General features: G+C 37.8%; 1 protein-coding gene across 12 annotated transcripts in view; it reads left to right on the top strand.

Annotated features, from left to right (window-relative positions):
* The window catches only part of TRPC1 (transient receptor potential cation channel subfamily C member 1), a 63,712-nt gene that overhangs the window by 37,505 nt on the left and 7,380 nt on the right, over positions 1–18,827 (top strand). For 10 of the 12 annotated variants that reach the window (XM_019934306.3, XM_019934304.3, XM_073803724.1 and 7 more), the window contains 3 exons: positions 2,973–3,112; positions 4,795–4,938; positions 13,829–14,004. In XM_019934306.3, the coding sequence (XP_019789865.1) occupies positions 2,973–3,112; positions 4,795–4,938; positions 13,829–14,004 (460 nt within the window). Of the gene's footprint in view, positions 1–2,972; positions 3,113–3,389; positions 3,507–4,794; positions 4,939–13,828; positions 14,005–18,827 lie in introns of those variants that run through there. The other 2 variants (XM_073803732.1, XM_073803733.1) reach the window with 2 other exon arrangements.

Raw genomic sequence — 18,827 nt, 5'->3', positions numbered from 1 at the left:
TCAAGTGTATTAGCTTCACTTTGGTGTGGGATATTGCACAGGAGCTGGGAAACTGTCAGTGGTACTTAATATTCTTTCATATGTCTGCCTTTCATGATCAAAATCTTCTCCAATTCATGTTGTAATTTTTGTCAAGCGTTCCCTTTAGGTATAATATTACATTTTACAGAAATAAAACACTTATTTCTGTAAGCATCTTTCTTGGCTTAGTGTTCTACTGTTACAGTGTTTGGGTTAATAAAATGTAAACGATTTGGTTTAACATTTTTGGTTAGTTTTTATCTATTCATTTTAAATAGAAGCTCATCCAAGTGGAATTTTTAAAAACTGTTTTCCCTGTCAGACCTGCAAATATTTCAAAATGTTTTTCTACATAAAATATGGGTACTGTATAATTAAGATGTTACGAACAGATATTTTGAGAATACTTCATGTGTTTCCCAGGGGACTTACTCTGTACCCTGGTAAGTCAGAGGATGATTCTGATTGGCTTAACTTGATCTTCATCCATATTTAGGTTGTAGCACTCTGTTCTTTTGTCACTTGACATTCTCCTTAAAAATACCTTAGTGGGGCTTCCCTGGGGGCGCAGTGGTTGAGAGTCCGCCTGCCAACGCAGGCGACACAGGTTCGTGCCCTGGTATGGGAAGATCCCACATGCCGCGGAGTGGCTGGTCCCGTGAGCCATGGCCGCCGAGCCTGCGCGTCCGGAGCCTGTTTTCCGCAACGGGAGAGGCCACAACAGTGAGGGGCCCGCTCACTGTTTTAAAAAAAAAAAAAAAAAAACCTTAGTGGAGGAATGTGTCATAAAGCTATTCTTGATTGTAGTACTGTTCTCTGTTACTCCCAGGAATATAAAACTATGGAGAAACTTCTGGCCAAAGAAGGGGAAGGGAGTTATTTGGTTCAGTTGGTTTTTATTTATGTATATTTATTCACTGAGCAAATTTTTGAGCACCCACTGTGTATCAGCCACTATATAGGACATTTAGGACATTGGTTGATAAAACAAAGATTCTTACCCTTGAAGAGTTTACCCGAAGTGGGAGGAAGGCAGTCAGTTAATAATAGACATAATAAGTAAACTATATCCATTGTTTAAAAGTGATAAGTACTAAGGGAAAAGAAAGAAGAGTTGGGGGATTGGGAGTGAGGGGCACGGGGTTTGCAATTTTAAATAGGATGATCAGAGCAGGTGGTGAGCAAAGATGCAAAGTGAGGGAGTTAGCCAAATGGATATCTGGGTGAGGAGCTTCCAGCCAGAGGGAAGAGCCCATGTAAAGGCCCTAAGGCAGGAGTCTTGTGTGTTCAGAGAACAGCAAGGAAGCAAGGAGGCCAGTAGTGGAGGGAAAGATTGATAGGAGAGGAGATCAGAGAGAAGAGGTAATGTAGGGTCTTGTAGACCATTGTAGGGAATTTGGTTTTGACTCTGAATAAAATGAGCTGTAAGGGAAGGTGCAATGCCTACTCTGCAGTCAGCAGCGGTGGTCTTAGGTTCTCATTAACATTCGCACTCGCCGGACACGATAGGCAAAAACCTGGCACCAGATTTACTTACCTTTGGAAGATAGAAGACAGGAAATAGAGCACGTCAGCATGACAGCTTCAAATATATCTTTATTGGCAGTTCTTACAAAAGACGGGGCTGCTTCCCAGCCCCATAGGGGCACACTCAGTTGTGTGGAATGAGGCCATATTCATGGGTATGGGCTACCCCAGCCAAAGAAGCCTGAAATCTACCAGGATTTCTTATAAATGCAGCAGGATATCTTAGAAAGCCTCAGAATGTAGCTCCCACTACATGCACACTTTACATTAAGAGAGACATCACACAGAGAAGCTGAGGCCTGTGCTTCTCAACATGTTTTTATATAGTCCTGGTTGGGTATACTTTTAGGGTCTATGAATCCACTCATAGTCCTCCAGTCTAGATGCAGTTTCCCAATCAGTGGTTGTTTTTATAACAATCTTGAACACAGCTGACCTTCCATATTTTTCTTAATGTAGTATGTTTCCAAGGCAACACTTAAATAGATGATAACATGAGATTTTCTTCCCATGGGAAAAGAGTTCTCTCCTGCAGTTAATTCTTTCTCCTCTGGGGGTTACTACAGTGTTTTGAGGAGAGAAGTAGCACTTGCATTTTAAAAGGGTTACTCTGATTGTCATGTTGAGAATAGATTTTAGGGAGAACAGGGTAGAAGCAGGGAGACTAGGCTATTTCAGTAATTCAGACCAGAGAAGATAGTGGCTTGAAGTTGAAATAGTGGTGAGAAAGGTTAGATCCTAACTATATTTTGAAAGTAAAGCCAGCAGGACTTACTACTGCATTGAATGTGTGATTTAAAAGAATATCAGTCAAGGATGATTCAAGGACATTGAGAGTGAGCAGCTAGGATGGGGTTGCCATTAAGTGAGATGGGGAAGTCTTCAAGAGCAGTGAATTTGGGTGCAGAGATTAGGAGTTCAGTTTGGACATGTTAGGACATCCAGTTTGAGATGTAGAGTAGCCAAGTACCTATACAAGTTAAGTTTAGGAAAGAAGTTTAGAGCTATTTATTATTATGTAAATACAGGTTGAGTTCAGAGATAAAAACTTGAAAGTCTATCACATAGATGGTATTTAAAGCCGTTAGACTAGACTGGATGAGGTCACTATAGGAGTGAGTGTAGACAGAGAAAAGAATCAGGAACTGAGCCTTTTGGGGGTTTTGTATTTAACATCAATTTGCTTTCTTATGCTTGTTTCACATCATTTATTAAAATCCCTCTCTGGGAAAGATATTGTCATATGAAACTTAAGGTTATTTTCTTTCATATTTTAAGAACATTTTACTGAATGTTATTTTTTTCTTCTGAATGAGGCTACAACTGACAGGTGTTATTTATTTAGTACTTTGAGTCTTAAGGTATTTTTTAGTTTATTATTGAATGAAGAGAGCATTATCTGATTTTTTTTCTTCCTTTTTTAGGGATGATTTGGTCAGACATTAAAAGACTCTGGTATGAAGGGTTGGAAGACTTTTTAGAAGAATCACGTAATCAACTCAGTTTTGTCATGAATTCACTTTATTTGGCAACCTTTGCCCTCAAAGTGGTTGCTCACAACAAGGTGACTATTAACTATGTCAACTGGAGGCACAAGTGAAATTTATTTAGGAAAAACCCAGGATATTTAGCTATGTATCTCAGAGTTACTTTGGCCCAAATCTGTGTCTGATGTGTTTTCATTCTAAACCTATCCTTGTGCAAGGGAATAGTACACATTGTTTCCTTCCTTTCTAATAGCTTCAAGGGTGTTAATTACCATTAAATGTTCGTTACCTATTTTATGCCAGGCACCATGGTTGATACTTGCTATACTTTATCTCATTTTATTCTCACAGGGATTCTATGAGACAGATGTCCTTATCCCCATTTTGCAAATAAGGAAAAGGAAGCTCAGAGATAATAAATAACTTGTCCAAGACCACACAGTAAGAAACCAAGACTGGATTTAAATCCAGGTCTGTCTAGGCATTTTCTTTCTACCAAATGCCAATTCCTTAAATCTGAGCTAGGTTCACTTACCTCATTAACCTATATATTACCTCATTAACCTAAGTAACACAAAGTTACTTAAATTGATTAGTGTTAGATATCTTTATGTCTATCTGGAAAAAGTTTATCTGAATGGAACTCATTATATAGTGTTTTACACATTCCAAATCATGACTATTATCTTACACAGCTTAAAAAGTTATGTAAATTTAGTTATTTTCTGATTCCTATATTTTTAAATTTAAAATTTGACAAAAATCTAACCTTATAGACATCTTATAATGTTACGTTTATAAAGATTTATTAAAAGCCCAGGAAAGGTAATGGAGATTATGTTAACTACCTTGGTTTACACCTGAGTTTAGAATTCTGAGGCGTCACATTCAGGGAACTATTTATATAATATTTTTTGGGTTTTGACTGATTTATAGACTACAGAGAAAGCAAACTGGTTATCTTATATCACTTTATTAAAAACCTCTATTCATGTAATTGATCAGTAGTACCAAACATGTTTATTAGGTATGCTCCATGACCAGAGTTGTGAAGTTATTAAGAAAATAAAAAGATCATATATAGATAGATGGTTTGATAGAAAGGTTGATGGTCATTGGTTTTTTTAGACTGGTCTCTTTAGTTCTAGAAGCAGGGTGTCCATATAGTTTATTATTCAGACCAAGACACTTTACAAGTGAAAGGGGGCACAATTAATAATTATGCCAGGAAAACTGGTATGTAATCTGGGACTGTCCCAGGCAATTGGAACATGTGGTCATTCTATGTCTAAAGTATAATAATACACTCTTTTTTTTCTTGTTATTTAGAAGGGAGAAAGCATATATGGGCCATTGTAGAATCCTGAGTCAAAGGGCTAGGTTAATTTAATGTGATAGCTAATTAATTGACAGCACACATTCTTAAAGTTTGTGTTGTGGAATTTAAGAAAAACTAGCAGAAATTTCATTCATAAAAAATCTAATGAAAGTTTTTAAAACATTAGTTTTTTAAAACATAGGAATTTCTGAGAAAACCTCTTTATATAGCACAAGTGATATTGCCCCACATATGTAGAAATCTTTTATTTATTTAAAACAATGTTATTTCTATTAAAAGAAGAGAACTTTATAAAACATAAATCGAGTCCCCCACAAGGAGACATAAAATAGTTTTCTTTCAACAGTCAGAATATTTGTTTTTTATTTTCCTAACTTGAGAGAGCTGTTTTATCTTTGGCTTTTTTTTTCCTAACCTTAGTTTCATGATTTTGCTGATCGGAAGGACTGGGATGCATTCCATCCTACACTGGTGGCAGAAGGGCTTTTTGCATTTGCCAATGTTCTGAGTTATCTTCGTCTCTTTTTTATGTACACAACAAGCTCTATCTTGGGTCCATTACAGGTGAGTAATTAAAATTTCTTGAAGAAAATTTGTAAAACTACTACACCTTTTACTTGTCCACTGGAACATTGTTTTCTCATGATATTAAAGCTAAACTTTGCTTTTGAAAATAGTTAACAGTTGAAAAGTCACAGCATGTTCATCTGCTTTGCTTCTGGCTGAATGATAATCCTCTACTTTTAGACATTCCAAACTTTGTTAAGCTGTGGTCCATTGTCCCTCTCCCCCGAGTTCATAGACGTAGATGTATTTAAAATATAGTTATATTTCAGACAGTAGAAGGACATAAAATTTTGCTTTTTACCAAAATGAATTTCACATTTAAAGTTTTAAGTGATAAATATAAGGGAGATGTTGCACAAACAGAATTCATACTTCATGATGATTTTGAAAATACGTAAGTTATATTGTAACAAAATACTCTTTTACTTTGCTTAATAAATATCAAATGTAGTAAGTTGGAAAATAGAGTATTTAGAGCTAAAAAATTTCATAGAGCTTATGTAGTCCAACTTTATGCTTTACAGTACTTTATAGTTAAAGAAATTGAGCTTTTATCATTTCAAAGTAGTATGATTATTATACATGAGAGTCCAGGACTAAATTCTGAGTCTCTTTACACTAAAGAAAGGACTCATAATTGGTTGCATGTACCCCACAGATTTTAGTAGCTGATTGTTCTTGAAAGGTGGAGCCAGTTCTGCTTGGGGACCAGCTCTACATAATACTTTGTTATTTTGTAAGTCTGAAAACCTGAGCAATATTCATTTTTCCTTGTTAAGTCAAAATTTACTAACAATTTAGATTCTGTTTTGTATTTTTAAAGGAGATATTTTAAATAAAATGCATAATTACCTTCTCCAACAGAGATATGAAAACAAAATATATAGGAAAAACCCCATTTGATTTGGCTTGTGCTGTCATCCTCCAAGAGTGTTTCCTGAAGTGTGACTCTCTCTTAGCCAAGTCCTGTGAGATGCTCGGACTGAAATAAGTTTGGGATACACTGCATTCCGTATAACCTCTTTTGGGAATTCACAGTACACATTATCACATTAAAGCCTATGAGAAAGAAGTAAAAAAACTTGTTTGATCTTGTTCAAACTATCATCACCTAAATTCAGTTAACATCATACCCATTTTTCATGAAATATGCTCAGGTCTCTTTTTTTCTCCAAAACATGGTTTGTGAAACACTGGTTTAGACTATCTGTTATTTTGATTTAATTTTTATCACTAATATCTTCTATAAATGTTTTAATCAAGAGTCCACAGTATTTCTACATGCACATTGTTTTCTTTGTTTTTTAGCTAAAAACTGATGGTATCACTAAGTTTCTATACTGAAAATTTCTTTACAGATTTTTACAACAAGTTAAAAAGGAAAAAGTATATTATTATTTCTTAGCAAATTATTTGTTTCTTTTTCTTAGAACTGTTGAGTCAGGTCTTCCTGACTTAATCTTTTCCCAAAAGAACTATAGACATGTATACAAATACTGCGTAAGTGGGTATTTGTCTTTTCAGCTGTGGTGTGTGTTTTTCTCCTCCAGCAGGTACTTTATATTGTTCTAATAGCCATAGAACTAGCAAATAATTTAAGTGAAACTAACAAATATTTAGTGTGCTCCTATTTTTTAAAAGGTCTACAGGTTAATCATAATATATGTTTAAATATTATGGTCTAGTCCAGCAACTGATTTTTTTAAAAACGTATCTTAAGGTATAATTTGCCATACAGTAAAATGTACCTGTCTTAACTGTATAGTTTGATGAGTTTTGCAAATATATAAACTTGTCTCGAGTGTGACTGGTTCTCATGGTCGCAGGCTCCCTGCTCCAAGTCATTATATAAAGTCTGCATCCAGCAGGAAGAAGGGGAAAGGCAGAGAGCATGAGCCAGCTGTCTTTCTTTTTTTTAACAAGAGGACAATTATTTTTCCTCGAGGCCTACAAAATACTTCCACTTATAACTCATTGGCCAGAATTGGGTCACATGGCTGTTTGTATCTCTGAGGAGATGAGTACTTTTAATTGAGCATATTTCCCCCCAAGAAACCAAGGTCTGGTTACTCAGAAAGAGGATGAAAAATAGATATTTAATAAGAATCTGTAGAGTCCTATCTTCAGGCTTTTACTTAGAAGATTTCTCCAATAAAGTTATTTGTTTTCCAGTGTAATCTTATTGACATGAAAGATTTGTATAACATATTGGTAACAAAGAACTCTAGAATAATTTTGTGCAGAAGATTTATAATACATTTTCCTCCATTTTGTTAATCAGAAGCAAGGAACTCAATTAAAAGAGTGATTCAATTATGAATATAAAGCGAAAAGAAATGCAAAAGGAAAATTGACAATAAATTAACTACTTTAGCTAAAGTGCAGCTTTTTTTCTTTACATAACATGCTATGTCAGATAATGTTTTTATGTGATTACTGCAGTTGTTGGTTAAATTTATCTCCATTTACTAACATTTTTTTCCTTCCAAATCTTTGTAGATTTAGAAGCTGACAAACTTTAATTTAGCTGGTTATATAACCTGCAGTAGGAGTCCAGATCTCTCCCTTAGTTAGAATGACTATAATTTATCATCCAAATAGAGACACTTTGGAGAATGAAAAGGATATTTTTCATTACTAAGTTGGGACAACAGCTGTGAACTGGGACTCTACCAGGCAAAGCAAGGTCATGGAATTATCCTGTAGTGGAATACATAAAATGATCCTGATTCAGCAGTGATTGAATCCTTTATTCTATTACTTGAAATTTGTATGATTGTATTTGTTAAATTTCTGACATGTTGTAGGTAGACTTTGGAAGATGGCCTTCTACAATCGGGCCTTACTTTCTAGCCATTGCTCACTATACTCATCTCCTTATCTCTTCATGAAATACTTCTCCATCTGGGCCAAGATCAGTCACTAATCTCACACAGGTCATGTGCTTTCCCACTTCCTTGTCATTTTTTATGTTATTACCCTGTTTAGAATGTCCCAGACCCGGGGTCCCCACCCCCCAGGCCACGGAACGGTATCAGTCCAAGGCCTGTTATGAACCAGACTGCCCAGCAGGAGGTGAGCGGCAGGCAAGCAAGTGAAGCTTCATCTGCCACTCCCCATTGCTCCCCATCACTCGCATTACCGCCTGCACCATCCCCCACCCCGCCCGCCCCGTATGTGGAAAAATTATCTTCCACGAAAACAGGCCCTGGTGCCAAAAAGGTTGGGGACCGCTGTCCCAGACTATCCTCTGCTTGTTGAAACTTTACTTATTCATTCAATAAACATTTATTGAGTGCCTGATAGGTACTGGACACTGGGAATATACTAAAGTGAGTATACTGCAGTCTCCTTTTAAAGAATGCATGGTTCACCGAGGATGACTAGCCAATGACAACATTTGGAATGGTAGATGCTGTAATAGCCCAGAGGAAGGGTACTCACTTCAGTTGAAGGCATCAGAGGAGACTTCCCAGAAGAGATGACACTGAAATTAAGCCTTAAAAGATGAGTTGAAAGGAGGTTGGCTATAGGGCATTCCAGGGAGAGGGGACATGCACCAGCTTTAGTGTCCCCACCACTAGAAAATCTGTTTCTACACTCGTACTCCCATGAGAATGAATTTCTCCATATGATGGAGTTAATGTCTGTTTGTTGAATTGAGTTGAAAAACTTGTTAGATGGGGTTGAGTAAATACAAGCACTGATTGGTCTGAGAAAACAAAAAAATCTGATGGAGAAATAGGGCTACATCCTAGCTGTTGCTGTACCTGCTTGTTCCCAATAATAACAGCAACTAACATTTATTGAACATTTCATGTGGACCAGGCACTCTCTTATATGTTTTCCATTTATTTAGCCGTCCTCACAACCCTTGTTATTTTTCATTTTCATTTTACAAATGGAGGGTTTAAGGCTTAGGGAGAGAAATAGTTCACAGAACTATTAAGTGGCAGAGTCAAGAGCTAAACCTGCTTCGGTCTGACTCCAGAGACCAGCCTGCTCTTTGAAGTTAGCTCTCCCGCTTTTTTGAATTCAGGATGCCAGCTAATCTACCTCAGCAGATGTAAGAGACATGATTGGGTATAAATCAGTAATGTTACATACTTCAACAACCAAAAAAAAAAAAAAGGCACAATCTATAAATAATCGTGAATAATGGTAATATTAACAGTGAACATTTGAGTCCTTAACTGTGTGTCCGTTACTATTCTAAGATCTTTATTTACATTTATGACCTCATTCAATCCTCGCAACCATTCGAAGAGGCGGACTCTTGTATTTACATTTTACAGAGGAAGCAACTTAGGTGTAGAGACATTAAGTAACTTGTACAAGGTCACACGGCTGATGAGTAGTAGAACTGGGATTCCAACCCAGTTTGGCTCAAGAGCTAATGGTCTTAACCACTGTGCTGAATTGCTTCTCAGAGTTTTCATGAGTAATATGAGTCCCTCATTAACTTTTACTGTACAATACTTCTGTTGGCAGGCTTTCATAGTTTATAGATTTTTAAAATTCTTCTTCATTTATCCATGTGTGTCAAATGACTTATGCAGCCTTTAATACTGGTAGTTGGGAGATTAGACAAGAAGGAAAAGACAGGATCACACAGCTTGGTTCAGAATCTTGCTCCATAACTTACTGTTACCTCTTCTCTTTGAGTCTCAGTTTTTGTATCTGTTGTGAGGATTGAATGGGTCAGTGTATATCACATGCATAGCAGAGTACCTGACGCATCATGGGCTTTACATAAACGTTTAGATCCGTTCCTCCATTCCCTTAGAGTAGTGGAGGTAACTGTGACCGACCTGAAAAATAATACAAGAAAACTTGGAAAGTGAATGTAGTATGTGACACACGAGTGCATCCTTTATTCCTAGTGAATTGTTTGTTTTTATTGGATAATTATCAGACTTAGTTTAGTGGCCTGTATAACATAAATGGCATATTATTGTTGTTTGTAAAGTATTGTTCTTTGTGAGTAAAGAGTGATTTCAGGTGTTTGGCATTTTAGGGTATACTGGGGATGGATATTTTTTCTTGAAAGGAGTATGGAATGTCAGAGCTAGAGGGAAACTTAGAAGTCGTATAGTCTAGGGGTTCAAAAACTGGAGAGGCTGCAAGGATGGTGTGGGGAACACATTTAACCTACATTCTCCAGTCCTGCCCTCAGAGATGCTGATTAAATAGTTTGGGGTGAAGTCTGACAAATTTTTAATAGCATGTGGATGAGCAAGTCTGATGCAGCATGTGGCCATTTCTTTTATAGGTCAGGAAAGTAAGGCCCAGCTCACATAGTGTTAGAAAAAAGATGGTGCAAAATGTTAATTAACAATTACATCTTTTAAAATACATTTATTCGTGTATTAATTCAACAAGCCCTGCTGTGTAGGCAAAATGCGTGAGAACTAAATATTTCTTAATTGTACCCAGCCCCAAATTTCTAATGGGACAGCTAAGGTAAAAACCACAAAGTGATGTTTTAGAAAAGCCCTTGCAAGGAGTCAGAAGCAAGAATTCAATTCCACATTTGCCATCTATTAGTTCTTTCACCCTGAGCAATTCACTAAATCTTTGAGTTTCAGTTTGTCACTTGGAGAAATGGAGATAATGCTAGCCTTCCCCGCCTTGCAGGATAAATAAAAATATGTGATACCTCTTGTTAAATGGTAAAGAGTTAGATAAAAGACATATAAAAAGTAGTTATGTGTTCAGTATTTTATTTATTTACTTTTGGCTGTGTTGGGTCTTCGTTTCTGTGCGAGGGCTGTCTCTAGTTGCAGCAAGCGGGGGCCACTCTTCATCGCAGTGCGCGGGCCTCTCACTATCGCGGCCTCTCTTGTTGAGGAGCACAGGCTCCAGACGCGCAGGCTCAGTAGTTGTGGCTCACGGGCCTAGTTGCTCCACGGCATGTGAGATCTTCCCAGACCAGGGCTCGAACCCGTGTCCCCTGCATTGGCAGGCAGATTCTCAACCACTGCGCCACCAGGGAAGCCCCTGTATTCAGTACTTTAATTAATATGCCAGGCTCTGGAGCTTACTGACATTGTGCCTGCCCTTAAAGACTGCTAGAAGAGACAAACATAAAGTATAAAGTGAAGAATACTATTTTAGAGATTACATACAAAGGACTTGGGAGCATGACTGAGGGGGTGCTTGGAGAGAGGAAGGTTGAGTTGTCTGAGTTCTTTGTACGATTTTGTGTATTTAACCCCTTATCAGACACATCATTTACAAATATCTTCTCCAATTCGGTAGGCTGCCTTTTCATTTGTTGATGGTTTCCTTTGCTGTGCAAGAGCTTTTAAGTTTGAGTAGGTCTCATTTGTTTATTTTTGCTTTTGCTTCCCTTGCCTGAGGAGACATATCAAAAAATGTATTGCTAAGACCAATATCAAAGAGGCATACTGGCTTATATTTTCTTCTAGGAGTTTTACGGTTTCAGGTTTTTGTATATGGTGTGAGAAGTAGTCCAGTTTGATTCTTTTGACACATATAAAAATAAGTAAACATGTAAGAAAGCGTGATTGTTATTTTTACAAATAAATGAACCTTATAATCTTTCTCAGACTAAAATTAATTTACTGCTTTTAATGTTTGCATTTCACATGAATGTTTCATTAGTGTGCTCTTCAAGCTAATGTTCACCTCAGCGATATCCACTGTAGCTAATTTTGGTTCTTCCATGTTATACAAGAACTAATATGTTTTTAAAAAACAAGTCATGAAGTTTGTAGAGTTCTCATTAAATATTGCTCATCTTGATATTGAAATTAAATTACTCTTATCTTTAAAACAGTAATATTAAGGGCTTCCCTGGTGGTGCAGTGATTGAGAGTCCGCCTGCCGATGCAGGGTTCACGGGTTCGTGCCCCGGTCCGGGAAGATCCCACATGCCGCGGAGCGGCTGGGCCCGTGAGCCATGGCCGCTGAGCCTGCGCGTCCGGAGCCTGTGCTCCACAATGGGAGAGGCCGCAACAGTGAGAGGCCCGCGTACCGCAAAAAAAAACAAAAACAAAAACAAAAAAAACCCCAGTAATATTAAATTAAGGCTTTCACTTTTGGACTAAATTTTTGAAATTAAAATTATAACAGCATACATGGTCACTCTTGGAAAACTTTATTTACCTTTAAGCTCACAGTGTCTAAATTTTCTTCAAATCCAATCTTTTCTGTACTTATCTAAAGCAGTTATTGTACTCTTACTGTCATACATTATTAGGTTCTCTACTAACACGATATGGCTTTATTCTAAGCAGTCACAATCTGAATAAGTGATTTCTTTCCAAAGTGACCTAATAAAGCTATCATTGATTAAGAGAGAAATGTATTTCTTCTCTTTCTCACACATTTTGAGCTTTCTGATTCTAAAAGTTTTCTGTTGCTTCCATCAGAATTTGGCAAGGGGGCTAAGTGAGGGAAGCATAAGATTTTGAAAAGAGTCACATGCTAGTCAAGTGCATAAAAGTCAGGCATAGTGGACCTCCCCACTCCAAGTCGCCTGGAATACTAGCTTGTGCTGTGCGTAAAAATTTTACCACACCTCTTCGACTTAATTAGCTGGCTCACTATAGTGGGCTGGAGGGGCTTGGCCACTTGCCTGCTGCTACTATTTTGTGTCGTCGGTGATTGGCATGTGTTATGTTGGCAGGCTCGAGGGAGTTCGGAATTTTATTTGAAGTTGGATTTCACTAATTATATAAATTTGGCCTGGTTACATTTGAGGAGGGATTATTTCTAAACACTTAATTTTTGTATCTTAAAAGTAATAAATGCATATAGCAAAGAAGATTCAAACCACACCCCTAGTCCTACCTCCCATAGACAAGCACTGTTAATGGTTTCTTGTGTAAACTTCCAGAAATTTCCTGTGCATATCAAAACTTATCTATATGAAAATATATATCTAACCTATCCTTTAAAAAATAGCTGTTTAATACTGTTGTGTACCCTGCTTTTTTAACTTAATGTTTTGTAGGCATCTTTCTATGCCAGCACATAGCACTTCATTCTTTTTGACAACAACATTTAGGATGTTCTAATTTCTTTTTCTACAGCGCTACAATGAAAATCCTTGTATGTAATGCATCTTTGTGTACTTCCTGTTGGCTAAATTCCTAGGGATAGAATTTCGGGATCAAAGCATAATGTTAAATTATTCTCCAAATTTGTATGCCAATTTAAATAACAAGAATTTATGAAAAGTACCTATTCCCCAGAATTTGAAAGAGTATTAAAGGAGAATGAAATTAGGCTTGAATAAAGCTCCCAGATGCATTACACATGTCTAAATTATGGTAGATACTAACATAAGTATTAGACCCTCTCATTTGACTTAACACGTATAATTTTTTCTTATAATAGACCCCAAATGAAAGAGAATTGATCACCTTGGCAAAAGAGATTAGGACAGTCCTAGAGGGGGAAATGCTGTTCTTCAGGAAGTGGTTTAAATTGGTTGCAAAAATCAAATGAAATACTTTATGTCCTAATGGTTTTATATTTGTAAACTTTGAGAAACTATAAATATAAGCATTTACTTCCCTTTAGGTTTTAGCAAAGAATTTTCCTTTCATCCCTTGCAAATTAGGCCTTTTCTTAAATCTCTATGTCTCTTCCTCTACCTTCATAGCAAAATTATCCTCTGCAGACTTGGTCCAGATTCAAGGAATGTACCATCCAACACTCACAGTGCTGGCATGATCAGAATGGCTTTTTGTTTGACAACTGGATTTTTGGTGTTTTAAAAGTGATGAAATATCTCAAACAGGTGGAAAAAAAGGAGCAGCCTTGTGGATCATATGTTTTCTTGCCTGGTCATTTAGTTTTTCATATTTTGTTTTCCTGATGATTTTAATGAATGCCTATGTAATATATTCCACAGATTTCAATGGGACAGATGTTACAAGATTTTGGAAAATTTCTTGGAATGTTTCTTCTTGTTTTGTTTTCTTTCACAATTGGACTGACACAACTGTATGATAAAGACTATACTCCAAAAGAACAGAAGGACTGTGTAGGCATCTTCTGTGAACAGCAAAGCAATGATACCTTCCATTCGTAAGTGTCTTTTAAATTTTTAGTAAATATATGTCTGTCTTTCTGTTGTGTTATGTGTGAATTCATACCTACAGAACTAGGACTTCAAATTTTCTTTAAGGAATGCATTTTGAATAAGAAATACTTATTTTTCATGAATCATTTATAGTCACCTTTACACATAGAATCTTAAGTAATTAGTGGCCTGAGTTATTACATTGTCTCCTCAACTACAGTCTATCTTAACAGAGGAACTCTTGCATTTTGTGCACTCTTAGCATTTTGGGCAGGACAGTTCTTTGTGGGTCCTATATATGTATTGTGAGATGTTCCACGTCTCTGCCCTTCAAGTATTAATTGTCAGTGGCAATTCCCAGTCATTGTTACAACCAAAGCACTCTCAGATTTCAACACTTCTTAGGAGGTCATTAGGGTTGAGATTGTTAAAGCTTCAAGAACATTTTTTTTCTCTAATTTATTGTATCGGAAGGAATTGAACAACCAGTTGTGAGGCAGACAAAATACCTCCCCACATTCTTAGATAAAATAATGGAGAAGAGGTGTAGAATTACACGTTTGTTGTATTCCTATTATGTACCAACTATTCTTTAGTTTATTTAAGGAATAAGATTAAATGAGTAATAAATATTCATCTAACACCTTCAGTATGCCAGACCCTGTTCTAAGTGCTAAGTAAATGAAGTATCAGTGAACAAAACTACCCTCATGGAGTTTATTATTCTGTTGAGGTGATACAGGCAATAAAAATAAAATATGTAGTATATTGCACAGTATTGATATAGTATATATCAGTATTACACAGGCCCTTGCCTGTAGCCCAAATAAAGCTTGGGCCAGGGAGGATTTTTGTGTGAGAGGGTGTAGCTTTAGTTAGGTAGGAGGTTAAGGAAGGCCTCACAAAAGATGACATCCAAGTAAAGATATAAAGGTGGTGAAGGATCAAGCCATGAAAAGGTATCTGGAGGAGGAGCGTTGGCAGATAGGGGAATGGCAAATGCAAATGCCTTGAGATGGGAGTGTGGTTGGTATGTTCAAGGAAAAGCCAGGAGGTCAGCGTGGATGGTATGTAGTGAATCAGAGCGAGAGCTGTAGTAGATTAGGTCAGGAAGGTAATGGGGAATAAAGTGGATCAAGATGGTGGAGTAAGAGGACTTGGAGCTCACCTCCCCCCAAAACACATCAAAAATACATCTACATGTGGAATAATTCTCACTGAAAGCTAGCTGGAAAGAGGCAGAAGGACTCCTGTACAACAAAGGCTTTAAGAAAGGTATACATGTAATCGGGTAGGATGAGAAGAAAGTGATTGGTCAGGACCTGTGCCCCGGGAAGGGATTCAAAGGAAAAGGGAGATTACACAGGTGGATACTCGCCCTGGGGAGTTAGTGGGTCAAGCCACAGACTGGGTGTTCCAGTCTGGTTTCTACGCATAGGAGACAAGCCCCCTTAACTGGCTGGAGAAACCCTGGGAGAGATAGAAAGGCTGGAACAGCCTGGATGCCACTAATGAGGGGTGCAGGTGCTGGCTTGCCCCCTGCTAGGGCAGAGAGAGGTCTGCCCTAGTGGCTGTCAGATTTCCTGTGACCACCTTGCTGCTCTCCCCAGCCCAAACTGAGAGAATACCCCAGCTCCACTCATTCCACATCACAGGATGGCACTGGATCTAGGGCATCCAGGACTTGGGAGAAGACTCGTCCTTGTGACATAGAGGCAACCAGTCCTGGAGCGTAGCCCAGGTGGTGTGGCAGCTGCCATTGTTGGAGCTTACTCCAGTGGCACCCCAGAAGCAGCCCAGAGTTTTGACAGCAGCACAGCTGCTGGGTTTCCTGTGGCCACCTTGCTGTGTGCCCAAGCCCAGACTGAGTGGATGCTCTGGTCCCACTCACTTCACACCATAGCGCAGCGCTAGATCTGGGGTGGCCAATACCAGGGAAAAGACACGACCATGGGCTGCATCTGAGTGGAGCCACGGACACCTACACAGGTAGTGCATTAGACCTCTATAAGTGCATGAACCCCACTTGCTTCAGCACCCCCCTCCTTTGGGGCAAAGATCCTGGTGTGGGGAGAAGGAAAAACACACTTGAAAAGGAACAGAGCCAGCTCTAGCCTGACCCTCAGGGCTTTTACTCCAGCAGCTTGGGAGCAGATCCCACAGGGCAGTGATGGCCAGTGAGCAAAGAGAACGTCGCACCTCACACCCTGCGTGGGCTCTAGCTCTTCCATCTCTAGCCACACCTCCTACCAAGGTCATAGCTGCCAGCATACCCTGAGGAAACACTGGTGTCCACATCAAATCCAGCCATCCCACCAAAGGCATTGGGTACACACATAAGAACACCCCTTCAAGACCACAATAGGTAACTGCTTCACCTAAATTCATAGAGGCAAAGAAAGTTAAGTAAAATGAAAAGGCAGAGGAACTACTCTCAATTGAAAAAGTAAGAGAAAAACCTTGAAAAAATAAATAATGAAACAGAAATAAACAATTTACCAGATAAAGAATTCACGTCATTGGTAATAAAAATGCTAACTAAATTAGTTTAGATCAAGAGAATTGATCTAAACAAAGATCATTTTAACAAGGAACTAGAAAATATAAAAAAGACCCAAACAAGAATAGGCAATTCAATATCTGAAATAAAAAACACTCTGAATAACAGCCTAAGTGACACAGAAGAACACATAAGTGATCTGGAAAATAGAATAATGGAAATCACCCAATCAGAACAGCAGAAAGAAAGACAAATGAAAATTAAAAAACAAAAGGAGTCCACTGGATCTCTAGGATAACATTAAACATACGAACATTCACATAATAGGGGTTCCAGAAGGAGAAGAGAGAGAGAGAAGGGAATCAAACATGTATTTGAAGAAATTATGGCTGAAACTTTCCCAAATCTGAAGAAGGAAACAGATATCCAGGTACAGGAAGCACAGAGGGTCCAAAACAAGATGAAACCAAACAGACCCACATCAAGACATACCATAAACAACATGGCAGAAGTTAAAGAGAGAATAAAAGATAAAGAGAGAATAAAGATAAAGAGAGAATTCTAAAGGCATGAAGAGAAAATCAGTCATATACAAGGGAATTCCCATAAGACTATCAGCTGATTTTCTCTGCAGAAACTTTGTGGGCCAAAAGGGAGAGGTTTGATACATTCACAGTGCTGAGAGGAAAAGACCTACAACCTAGGATACTCTACCCAGCAAGATTATCATTTAGAATAGAAGGAGAAATAAAGAACTTATCAGACAATCAAAAACTAAAAGAATTCATCAACAGTAAACCTAAAAAATGTTGAAGGGTCTTATCTAAATGGAAAAGAAGCAAGAATCTATAGGAAAGGGAAAATCCCACTAGGAAAGGCAGTTACATAGTAAGGATTGAAGATTACTTTAAAAAGCCAGTACATAGATGAAAAGAAAAAAACATACACATAAAAGCAACTGTAAATGCAGTAAACAGTTGAGAGATAAGCATGAAGATGTAAAATATGACATTAGAAACACAATGTGGGTGAGGGGGGTAAAAATGTAGATCTTTTAAAATGTGTTTGAACTTAAATGACTATCAGTTTAAAACAAGTAGATATAATTATGGGACAGCATATATGAGCCCTATGGTAAACACAAATCAAAAACCTATGATAGGGCTTCCCTGGTGGCGCAGTGGTTGAGAGTCTGCCTGCCGATGCAGGGGACACGGGTTCGTGCCCTGGTCTGGGAAGATCCCACGTGCCACGGAGCGGCTAGGCCCCTGAGCCATGGCCACTGAGCCTGTGCGTCCGGAGCCTGTGCTCCACAACGGGAGAGGCCACAACAGTGAGAGGCCTGCGTACTGAAAAAAAAAAAAAAAAAACCTATGATAGATATGCAAAAACCAAAAAGAAAGGAACTCAAGTATACTACTAAAGGAAATCATCAAACCACAACAAGTGAAACAAAATGAAGAAATGAACAGAAGAGAACTACAAAAACAACTGGAAAACAAGGAATAAAATGGTAATAACTGCATACCTATCAATAACTACGTTAAATGTCAATGGACTAAATGCTCCAATCAAAAGACATAGGGTGGCTGATTCCATGAAAACACAAGATCCTTCAATATGCTGCCTGCAAGAGACTCACTTCAGGGCTAAAGAAACAAAAAGTGAGGGATAGAAAAAGATACTTCATGCAGATGAAAATGACAAAGAAGCAGGGATAGCAGTACTCATATCAGACAAAATAGACTTTAAAACAAAGTCTGTAACAAAAGACAAAGATGAGCACTGTATAATGATAAAGGGATACACAAAAGAGGATGTTACACTCATTAACATATATGCACCCAATACAGGAGCACCTAAATATATAAAGCAAATACTAACAGACATAAAGGGAGAAATTGATAGTAATACAATAATAGTAGGGGACTTTAACCTCTCAGTGACATCAATGGATAGATCATCCAAACAAAATCAGTAAGAAAACAGTGTTCCTAAATGACACCATAGACCAGTTGAACTTAATTGGTATTTACAGGACATTCCATCCCAGAACAGCAGAATATACATTCTTTTCACGTGTATATGGAATGTTCTCCAGGATGGATCACATACTAGGCCACAAAACAAGCCTTAATAAATTTAAGAGAATAGAAATGATATGAAGCATTTTTTTCTGACTGCAGTGATATGAAACTAGAAATCAGCTATAGAAAGGAAAATGGGAAAAGAACAAACACGTGGAGACTAAATAACATGCTACTAAAAAACCAATGGGTCAATGATAAAATCAAAGAGGAAATCAGAAAATAGCTCGAGACAAATGAA

Source organism: Tursiops truncatus, chromosome 4, assembly GCF_011762595.2.
Source record: "Tursiops truncatus isolate mTurTru1 chromosome 4, mTurTru1.mat.Y, whole genome shotgun sequence".
NCBI lineage: Eukaryota > Metazoa > Chordata > Mammalia > Artiodactyla > Delphinidae > Tursiops > Tursiops truncatus.
Note: the sequence above shows the minus strand (reverse complement) of the source record. Positions and strands in the feature narration are given on the sequence as shown.